The 12,104-nt window shown below is 36.0% G+C and overlaps 1 protein-coding gene across 4 annotated transcripts in view; it reads left to right on the top strand.

Annotated features, from left to right (window-relative positions):
- The window catches only part of LOC139148303 (genetic suppressor element 1-like), a 123,260-nt gene that overhangs the window by 54,004 nt on the left and 57,152 nt on the right, over positions 1 to 12,104 (top strand). For all 4 annotated transcript variants that reach the window (XM_070719666.1, XM_070719665.1, XM_070719669.1 and 1 more), the window contains exon 2: positions 9,021 to 9,207. In XM_070719666.1, coding sequence (XP_070575767.1) covers positions 9,021 to 9,207 — 187 coding nt within the window. The remainder of the gene's footprint in view (positions 1 to 9,020; positions 9,208 to 12,104) is intronic.

The raw sequence follows: 12,104 nt of genomic DNA on the forward strand, positions 1-12,104 counted from the left end.
GTTATTACATCACGAGTATTTTCCTTCGCCAAACAAAGAATAACATTAGGGGATTTTATCACATGAACCAGCCAAGAATTTGTTATTTTCTGAATAAAACAGGATTTTAAGTACCCGCTGACGCAGTGCAGCGGGGATTTATAGATTGGGTCCCGTCCATCAATCTGTCTGTCCATCCATCAGCAGCCGTTTCTCTGTCACCCCTGAGCTGATTTTTTTGCCAACTTGTGCAAGGATAAAGTACTGGACGGCGATTTTTTTGCCATTTTTTTATGCTTTTGAACCGTAACTCAAGTATCCCTTAACTGATTTCAATCAATGTTGGTACACAGATAAAGTACTGTGGCATATACTGGTATATGCGCGTCAGTTTCTTTTAGGATACGATCCAATATGGCTGCCGGGCGGCCATTTGTTGCGATTTTTTCATGTTTTAAATTTGAACCACAACTCAACTATCCTTGAACCAATTTTATTCAATGTTGGTACTCAGATAACATACTATGGCATATATACGCCCGTCAATTTATTTCACAATATAATCCAATATGGCCGCAAGGCGGCTATTTTTTTTATGATTTTTTTCATGTTTTTGAACTATAACTCAACTATGCCTGAACAGATTCCGTTCAAACTTGGCACACAGACATTGTATTGTAGTGTGCATGTGCATGTCAATTAATGGTGTAAGCGGGGACTGTGTTATCAGCGATGATTTGTTCCTCAACAATTCGAAACTACTTCTGAAGTACTTTTGGAATAAAATCAATACGCCATGGGCAAATTGTCAATCATTTCGTGAGGTAAAAAATGACCTCCACGATCATTTCTAGTCTTCCGTCGCATGAATGAGGAACATGGCACCTATGTTTGTGTATGGAGCAAATACCAGATAACCTCACACAACATGTACCTTTCCTCGAAGTTATGCATGATTTAGAAGATAGCATAGGCCGAGAAATTTACTTAGACAAAGTTACATTATTTTTCAAGAACAAAAATTGACTCGATCTCAATGGCGCAAACACAGTGTACCATCTGGCCAGACAGTATCCTGGTTGCAATGTTTACAAAACCCATGTAATGTGACCAGCTTCGAATTTGTTGTTTCCAAAAATTATTCATGTAATTCCCTTGGAATGTATAAGTGTTACACTCTTGTGTTTTGGTAGTTCGGATTGTTATTGTCATAGTGTATGAAAATATTGATTTCATTACATGACTTTTTGGGGGCTTAGGATGTGGCCTGGATGAACACTTGACTTTCCTTGTTGCAGTGGAAACTGCATTTCTACAGCTGCATGAAAGTGCTCTTCGCGTCGAAAGTTCAGGTGGTGGTGGGGTCTATATGGATAAGAGCCACAATGCTGGTGACAAAACTAAAACAGGACTCAAATTTGCTAAGTGGATGTATTTTATCAGACTAAAAATTATGATTGATTTTTACAAATTTTCACATGAGACATTTTATTCGCGGGAGAAATACTCACCACCATGTTGTTTGTTTGCATTGACGAGCACATCGAAGATCAGTGCTAAAAAGTTGATGACAGAGACACGGGTTGTGGTGACATGTAACAACCAGAGTATAAATCTCAGTATTTTCTGTTCAGAGACAACAAACTTGGCTATTGCATGTGATAAAGCATGTAATTGCATGGAGATAGATATGTTTTATACTTTGTAATTGTCACATGCAGGATGGAAAGTACTTTTACCTAACTGCCACTGCACTACTTTACCACGCCACTCTTTCCTCATCATTAACAATTCCAACACCCCTCCATGCTTTCGTCAGTGGTTTATTGTCAGTTTACTGTCGATAGAACTCAAGTGTATTGGTCACAGTCATTGACAACTTATGGGCTAATTAAAGCAATACATAGTTCCTTAGTTTTTGATGCTTAACCCCCCTCCCCCCCAACCAATGAACAATCTTCCCTTTTTCGAAATGTTCTGCAAGATACCTGCATCTGTGCTATTAATCAGGAATGAAGAAAACTAATTTGACAGAACATTTATGACCACATGAGTAATTGTAGTATCATGATGATACTGCTGTTAATAACTTGTGAACAATTTTGCAACAAACATATCACCAGCATGTGGAAATTATCACACATCTGTGCATTTACCTTGGAGTCGTGTACCGCATAGTGTGGTTTAAATTTCACATAGGTTTGTTCAATGGATATACAATCTTTATTGTGATTTTGGTGGCCAGAAAAAAACATTTGGTCCCCAACCTCCTTCTGCCACTCTACAGAATTACATTTCGTGTTTAATTCCATGTGTGTTTCTTTTTAGGTTCACTGACCCCTATGCACTTACCATAAATTTACTTTTCCATTGAAAAAGTTGATTGATGACACTAACAGAGTCCTGTTGGAGCTCACTTATTAATTATTCAATTGAATTGAAAATTAAGTTGTTGGTTTTGACAATTGTTCCCGGAGAGATGAAATACAGTAATAGCTATGAAATATTGCTTTAGTAAAAATAACTGTTTAGTAAATATCATCTTTGGAATCAAATGTAATAAAAGTTAAATTTTCTCAACACAAAAATTGACATGAAGGTACTGTGTTGTATCACTTACTTTTAGAGTTGTACTAAATTTTGTGTTTATGTACCTAATCTCACAGATTGTATAGTTTTATAAGTAATTGTTGTTGATTATTTTATTTATTTAGACTTTATTTAATCTCGATAAACTGTTGAGCCAATGGCTCTTCTCACACAGTGTCGAGAAATCATTAAAATTTACAATATATACATTAAAAATTGCACACATCCATGAAGACATGAAAGGCAAAACATACAATAGGTACAAAAAACAAATGGACAAATGGAAAATAAACAATATTACACTACTGAACATCTGTGTCACATAAAAAATGAAATTTACATTTGTCTTTAAAAGCCTGCAATGAGGAGCATGACTTTAAGTCAACCGGTAAAACGTGTCCATATTTTTACACCACTGTATGTAAAACTTTTCTTAAAGAACTGTGTTCTATGTTTTGGAATGTATAAATCTTCTCTGGCAGCAGATCTACGGTAGTATTCCGACTGTGAATATTGTGTATCCTTTTAAAAACATTCAAATAATCTGGAGCTAAATTGTTTTGTACTTTATACATTAAATTGATTCATGATATAAAATCCGTTTTCTGAATGGCATCCAATTCAGTGTACGGAATAAAACTTCACTAGAAGTATTAAAATCACAATCTAAAAGAACTCTCGCAACAGCTTTCTGGAGTCGCTCAATGCGTCCTAAAAGTTTGATAGAACAGTGACCCCATATGTTGGAACAGTAATCAAAATGGGGTAAAATTGATTCTTAACCCTCAGATGAGATACATGTTGCCTCTAAAATGATGAGAGATTTGTGAACATTACCTTAGGGTGCATATGCTCTTTTAGAAGATATCTGCTCAATAGTTTCATTTTATGCTTTTGTGTCCCACTTAGACTTATCAAACATGTCCTTGGAAAGGTTACCAATGACAGAAATGAGTTTCATACAGAGGAACTGGTAACATTATTGACTTTATATGGGTCATGAACTTCACTGAGAGAAATGTAGAAAGCGTATTATACATCCGTGTAAAATCCAGAGATTATAACGCATGCTGACTATTGTCATTAGTTGGTACAGGTGACTCTCTATTCCAGGTCATTGAGTTTGACCTTCCTGAGTAATCACGTGTTCAGTGCATATCATTTTTATGAGGTGTAATTTTTCTATAGATGGGGATGATTGACCACACATCTCATTCTCTGAACTGGAAGGTAAACCCTTTCACCACCATGGTTTGGCCCAAAGCCAATGTTATCAAATGGTGAGTGTGGACCTTTTTACAAGGAATTGGGGGTGAACAGGTTATGACAGTGGTGACATGATGCGCCATAGCATTTGCCCTATGCATGAACATGTTTATAAAATATGTTTAAAATGATCACAACATATATATCAAATACAAAGTGTAAATTAATTGACACCAACAACTGAAAAATATTAGTAGCAATGAACATTCTAGACTTTGAAAACATTTTGTAAAAATTGACATTAAAAGTAAAATTTGTTGGCCATGTCCATCAATATTGGTGTGCACATGTGAGAATGACTGCAACACAAACATTTATAACAGCCAACCGCTGAAATTTTACTGGTTATCAATTATGCATGTATTATCGAGAAAAAGTAGGGAGAATTTTTTTTTAAACGATGAGAGAATACCGTGAAGTATAGCCCAAAATCACTAAAACATATAGATCAGCATTTCTGGAATACTCATATCAACAACAAAAAATAATATACTCAAGAAATGTTGTATATTATTCTTAATTATTCCTAATATGTCAATATTAGTTTGATGGTGTTTCCACTGTTAGTCTTTACACGCTCTTATTTTCAGTAATGTGAGACAAAAAAGTACAGAAAAACTATTTTTTATCATTCATGGAACTGTAGGGTATTTCTAGGAACATGTACGTAAGCAGCTGACTCCAGTAAATGCTTTGTGGAGAGATTGCCACCCACTGCAAAGTGCATAGAAGGTCATATCTCAAGGTTGTCACCTGACCTTGACCTTAAAATAGAACACCCATCTAGACATTAATCACTTGAGTGCACATCCTTATCAGTTTACCTGCCTACACGTAGGTTGTTGTCCGCATGTTGTTGGATTGATTCCTGATAGTGCCCATCATTTATTTTGTGGATCATCGTTTATCTCAGGAGCATCGCCCTCTGATTGTCCAAGCCTAATTCCAGTGTTCCTCACTTACGTGATGCTCTGGGATGAAATTGTATGTGACCTGTAGCATTCCTGCCAGGACAGATTTGGTCAAAAGCAATTATTTTAAACATTTTTTCTATCATATAGGGGATCAGATTTCACACAAGCTACACTCTGATATGATAGCTTTACAGACAATTAACATAGGTGTTAACATTTTTCAACATCTGTCAGTAAATGTTCTCATCTACTATCTCATTTCACAGCCAGCACAATATAAATAAAGCTGCTGCTGAAAAAAAAGGGGGAAAATCCATACATGAAAGTTAATTATTTTTAACCCATATACTGTTATTTTCAGTAAAATTTGAAAAAGGTACCAGCAGAATAAACACGCAAAGGAATATTATTTGCATAATTATTGATAAAACATACTTGAAGTCGTTGACCTTATAAATTTGATGGTGCATTATTGGTAATTCATTTTGAAATTAACTTGTCATATCATTTGCATAAGGTTCTTCGTATTTGCATATGTTGTCTGCATACAGTAAATAGTACCTTGGTGATAGGTGTATCTCAATTTTAGTAGGATAATTGGATGGAGGACGTTTATGTGTTTTTAGTTTAGTGTAGCATTAATCTGATTCTGATTTCAATAGAATGATGTATAGGTAGATGTGGATAGATATTTTATGTTCAGTATTTTGGTCCTGATGTCCTGATAAGGTATTCAAGTTTGTGTCGTATTACAATGTGATAATGGTGTGGTTTGTCTTAGGACTTGGAACATCTGGCTACTCTTCAAACAGAAACCACAGGAAATCAAATCAGACTAATAGAAAGTGTTCTTTGATTTACTGATGGTGAGAGATCTTCAACCAGTGTATGCCATTTGACTTTCTATGACTTATATGTGATGTTTCATGATATAAATAGACAAGATAATTAATTGGAAAGGTGATTATGTTTTGACATTTGAACAATTTTGTGTCTTAGACAGCTGTGGCTCTCTTCCCTGATGATAAATGATTTAAGCAGCTTTTTTTTATATTTATCTCCTATGTGGTCACTTTCAGGTACGATTTTGTCGTATGACATAGTAACTGAAAATCATAGAGGTATTGCCACCAGAACATACACATTGCAGAGGCATTTACTAGAAGGAAATAAATTTCACTCAAATTGATGGCTATGAGTGGAAAGGTTGGATATCCTCAGGCCTGTGTGTGTATTTCATTACCGTTACACTGCCTAGGGTTTCACCTTTGGTATTTGCTATATGGCACCATGTGCTATTTGAAGACTGTGTATGGGCACTGTTGTCATGCACTCTCTGTCATATTGACATAGATCATATCTCTAATCAACTGCTTTCCCCTCCACATTTAAATATTTCTTTCACACTGATTTCCCACAGTAATTAAACCACCAACAGACATGTGTTCTTGTCATCTATGATTACTCATATTTGCTTTCATACCACAGTTAAATTTATACCGAATTTCGTCATCCCGGTCTTGAGATATGCAAAATATCTATGGAATGTAAAAATGTAAACATTTTTAAGTCAAATTTTAAAAAGAGTGAAAAAGGTATGTGAACTTGATGTGTATCTGTATACTGTTTTGATTCAATGGGGACAGATATTCAGCTCAGTGTTAGGTATGCATACACTGCATGGAAGATCACTTTGGATGCTTCAGGGATTTCCTTGCAAAGAGCCATCCATCTCAGGAGTATCTTGTTTCTACTTGCATCTGAGGAAACATTATATTGATAAGTGTGGTTTTGTGTTTCATTGAGTGGTAAGCAATACGGCATTTTGTATTTCCTTGACATTGCTTCAGGATTATATCAGATCTTGCACACATCTGATGAATGTAGCAAAATAGTGCAACATTTACACAGAATATCATAGAAATACTTTTTCAACCATATAATTATAAAGTAAATAATCGTCCAATTAAATCAACAAATTATAAAAAATATATCACTGTTCTTGTGGGAAAAATGTAACTGCTTTTGTCCTATCGCTATTCCCCAAGTACGAATATTTCAGTGATATGGTCACTATCTGAAGTTCATATGCTTCTGAAGTAGGGTTTAAAATGTTCTAAATGATTGACTTCAAGGTATTGTAACTTATGTGTTAAAGTCCTTGAAAAACAGTCATTTTCCATTGGAGTGTCTACATTTCCTTTCACAGGCTAAGGGGTCAAGAAACCTTTTGTCCTTTTCTCACCAGTGAACATCACATCGTGATGTGAGCCACCATCCCCTTGAGGCTTGCAGACTTCAGAAATCGCTGGATATTTAATGATACTCTTCCTGATATCATAATCCATGTTGCTCTTTTTCCAAGGGGAAAGCAGACATTTTTTACTAGGATTTCACAGTGATATACCATAGTTTAACCTTTCGAGTGCTGTAATTTTTCCCACGAAAATTTTGTGAATTTTTCCCAAAATTTTGTGAATTTTTCCTAAATTGTTTTGATAATGTTGGACTGAATGGACGTTACATTTCATGGGCTACAGATTTTTATCAAAATATTGGTGAAAATCTGAAAAAACTGATTAAGATATATTTTATAAAGGTGACGAAAATTGACTTTGGCACTCAAAGGGTTAATATCACAGTTCTGTTCTGTTGCAAACCTAAAAAAAACAACTGTGATGAGAAAGATGTTTTATGTTTCAGATCTTGACAAGTATCACACATCAGATATATTTATCTTCAGAACGCTAAAATCAGTGAAAGAAATGGGTGTTTCTCAGAGAGTACACTCATCCTGTTCAATATACAACACCTGTCATACACCGTTCTTTTAAAGTCAGAGAGAGGAAATAATTAATTTCTAGAAAATGTCAATGATCGACAGACAATGGACATTCAAGATAATTTCACAACAAACTCCCGCTCAACTGGCTCTTAGAATTATATTGCTAAACAGAAAACATGACAATAGATCAAGATAAGAATATTTGAAAGGATGTACGTATATCACTCTACCATACTTAATTTTGTGTTTTTCTGAGTGTTAACTTGCTGTGATTCTGTAATGCTTTAAGTCATGTAAATTAGATCATTTTCGTAACTGTAGACAGACAATGAAATTGAATAATAAGTTTTATAAAGGAAAAGACGCAGAAGCCTGGTTCGGCCATTGATTCATCATCGTCATCAGTGGCTGTGCCTTGCAACAGTCGTGTATCCCATGTCTTCCCAAACCAACTCCCCCTCAAGCCCCATTTGAATCAGCTAGTAGCTGCAACTGTTGATGATTTTTCTCACTTATTTTTGTTTCTGATGTGCACTACAGTATCTTATTCTACTCTCTAAAGCATGCTGAGATACACATGTATTCAGCTTGTCAACTTATCCGTTGTATGTGTAGATAGCATTATTGTTGTTGTTGACATATAAATTCTGGTCCAGACTGAAATTGAAATATAAACAATAACAGTGCATTTTACACCTATAGACCTGTGTTGACAAGTGAAATAGTCCATGTTTCAACATGCTTTGGGGAGTAGAAGAAGAACTTGCGATTGAAATACAAAACAAAAATAGTGAAAAAATCATTAAAAGTTACAGCTACTGTCCCTTTAAGCCAAACAGTTTGATCAAGGAATGGCAAAAGAATTTATATAAAGGCAAGAGGACGACTTCTTTTTAGAGACTGTTGAGCACTCGGTGTTTGCTGACAAGAAAAGCTACACGAAGGAAAAAAGAGAAGAAGTGTTCTTGCTGAGCTATTCAGATTTAGACATTTCGAAGTCAATATTTCATGGTTTAGTACTTTATTAACGCTTGCCGCAAGCTTGAGACACTTCAGGATCAGAAGATCACCCACACCCTATCATCCCAGTTCCTGCAATAAAATGAATAAGATCAGAAGACCTGGCCAGTAACTCCAGTCATATATATAGCCACAAAAATGAATCCACTGACAGATGTGAAACTTGTATACCAATTTCAAATGTGCGTATTCCTGCACAATATTGCTACAGAGATTTGATGTCCTTCACAGAACTTGTAGAACTCAGTGCGGTAATTTGATCATGAGTGGTGAAGTGTTCTTCCTAGATTGTGTATTGTTTCATACATTTTATTACAAAAACAAACATTAAAACCAGTCCCAAATACTTCTTTGAAAGCTCAGACCGCGCGGGCACCTTGCCAGATTCAACTACCGTATGTCTTGCGTTGTTATTTCTGAAGAAATTTGCATATAACTGATTGCTATGTATTTCTTGTCTTTTTCAGAAAAGCGAGGCCACTGAAGAAACAGAGAAGAAAGCAAGTAGCGGCCGTAATCCGGTGATTCTTATCGAGAGTGATGAAGACGTGGAGGGAGGAGACGGAGATTGGAATTCAGTTCACAGTAATCAGAGTCAGAACAGTTCAACTGTGTCTACTTCACCAACTATCAGCAACACTTCCACACAATCAGGTCAGATTATTCTTTCAACAGCCTCTGTCCACTTTTTTTTCTGCAGTGGTAATTTCCTACTAGTGTCTTGTGTCACATGCCTTTTGAGTGTTCATGCTTCCTGTGGTGTTTCTCCTTTGTCTGCAAGCCAATTCATGTGCGTGTTGTGTCTCCTCATTCTGCCGGATTGAGTTTTCCTATCCGTTTGCATTGTTTGGGTGACTCAATAAAGTAGGCCACTCAGAGGAAACTGAGGATAGCGTGACTAATGATGTGAGCATGTCTTTTGGAGTTCCAGTCTTGGTTACCATGGCAACACCACAAGACATCCGATAGACCAGGCACTTTACCAGTTGCCAATCAGCATTGTGTAATTATCTCATAAGCAATGGGTAGATGGACAGAAACTGTTATATATGTCATTATGAAGCTACCGTATGATGAACAACAAAACAAGAATTTTTAACATTTCATCCAAAACACACAACACAGATGAAAAGCTGCATTGAAATATGTGAATTGCTTGAATCTAGGACTTTTTTAAAATTTCCAGTAGTTGCCCTGGAAAGATCTAGTATGTATAAAAATTGTGAGTTGAAGAGAATATTCTAGATTCTGCTCATTACACCAATCTGACAATACACAACATTTGTTTTCCAGTACCTCAGTCTTATTGCAGTTTCCGTATAAACCATCAGTAAATACATCAGTTTCCCAAAGCCTACCTCCTTGTCATTCCACTTTTTGTATGGCCTACTTGTAAATACAGTTTGTTTTCCCTTGCCTGCCTCCGATGATTGTAGTTTCTACCTATAGACACATTGTTTCCTTGTGCCTGCCTGCTTATTTTTGTAGTTTCTGTGTGTCTACCTGTCAATGTATGTGTAGTTAAGGTCTTAATTCGGCTGTTCATAAGTGTTTTTGATATCGATTGTGTGGTGAAAGTTTTTGTGAACAACATGGTGACTAGTCAATTTTGTTTTTTCTTTTTTTTTCACTTTGTAACATTTTGTCCCAGTTTTAAGAAAGTCTCACGACTTTTATCAGTTTATAACTCTTGTTTCAAATAACCTTGTTTCATATACATATTTTGGTCCAGTGATGACACTGGATTCAAAGAATAGCAGTGTTAATCTGCAATATCAAAATGCATCAATGTGAAAGTAAACATTTTGTTGATTTCCACCTGTGTACGTAATGCCTTGTGTGCTGTCTGTGTTCTTTTCCACAACAATATCTATAAAAATCGGACCATTCCCAGAAGATCCCTCTCAGTATTAATCTCATAGGACAGTGACTATCTTTGGTATACGTTATGTTTATCAAGTCACTGTGGTGGTGAAAACCACACACGGTTACAAAGCCTGACCTGAACCCCTGCTGAAATTCAGGTGAAGATTGAATAATCACACACAGTAACACATACTGTATGAACCATGGAGATTGCACAAAGCAAGTAGTAATTCCAAGACTTAACCCATAGTTATGACAACATAAACAAAGCTATCCACACTCTAGAAACCGTAGTGGTCATTCCTCATTCAGAAAATCATCAGCATGTGATTTTTAAGTACAGTGCTTTTCATTTTGTTATGCCAGTGTCATACCATGTCATGTAACAGAGCCACAAGGTCATATTCCCTGTCTCCCAGGTCTTAATTAACCCCCAAGGTGAAAAGACACCACAGTCACCAAGTCCTGGATAACTACAAACATTGGGATTCATGATAAAATAAAAGGTTCAAATGGGAATAAATCAGTTTGCTATGAACAGCCATCAGCTCATTTCATCACAATACTCTGTGACTCCGTTGTACCGGTACCTTTGATTGAAATATTTACTGCCTCCCAAGCCTTTTCAAATTAGCCCCATCTAGGAAGACACTGTCAAAACACCAAGTGCCAGATTATCCCCAAGGCTTGACTTTGGCCCATATAATAATAAAAATTCAACTGGGAATTGTAATTGGCCTCCCACACCTATCGCCCGTGTCCGTTTAATAGACTTGAGGCGCTAGGTCATTTTCAAGAGATACATGGTGTTTTTCTGCGTGTATCACCAGACATTTCTCATGACCAATATCATACCGTAGGGACAAATTTGCTGTTTTAATTCCGTGTGGAACACCAAAGACTGAAAAAGTTTGTCTAAAAACCAACTATGCACTTGAATAATGTTGGTATGGTGAGGGTCAAGTTTTACTTACTAATCTGTAGTGAAAGGTGATTGGTCTGCCACATCAGATCAGCATATGTTAATTCTAGCAGATTCTGGAAATTGTCATCACTTAATTTATCAATTCATGTAGATGTGGGATTGAAGTCCTGTTTTGCCAACAGCTATTTCACACGATGATGCTGATCACTTTAAATAAGTGAAAGTCAAAAGATTTACAACTGTATTATTCAATTATTATAAGTCTGACTGTGCCAAAATCCACTTTTTGCATCTTGAGTTTACAAGGTATGATGGTTTTCCTACTATGTAAGTTCCTTGATCTGCTTTCTCTTTTGCATGTGGTGATGGAAAAATCCTGCTTTTCTTGATATACTAATACTAGAGTGTGTACAAATTGCAAAGAGTTTTGTCACAGTGCAACTTGCTGTGATACTCTTCTTAATAAACAAAAAACGCACAAATAACTGTCATCAGTCAAAATCAACCTCACCATCAAAGTGGAAACTGCTTGTTGAACGATCATCCAAATAGGTCTTTGAAATAGGTCTTTGAAAGCGCCCCCACAGTTGAAATATTAAAAACCTTCTGTTTTAGAATTCATTAGAATGGCCTCTAGAGGACGTGGTACATACCTTACCGTCATCAAACTGAACAATTGGTTAATGAGAGCCAATAAATTTTTGCATTCTAAAAACTGAAGTTAATAACTATCTGTTTTTCTAGGCCAAGGTGAACACTC

Source organism: Ptychodera flava, chromosome 13 (assembly GCF_041260155.1).
Source record: "Ptychodera flava strain L36383 chromosome 13, AS_Pfla_20210202, whole genome shotgun sequence".
NCBI lineage: Eukaryota > Metazoa > Hemichordata > Enteropneusta > Ptychoderidae > Ptychodera > Ptychodera flava.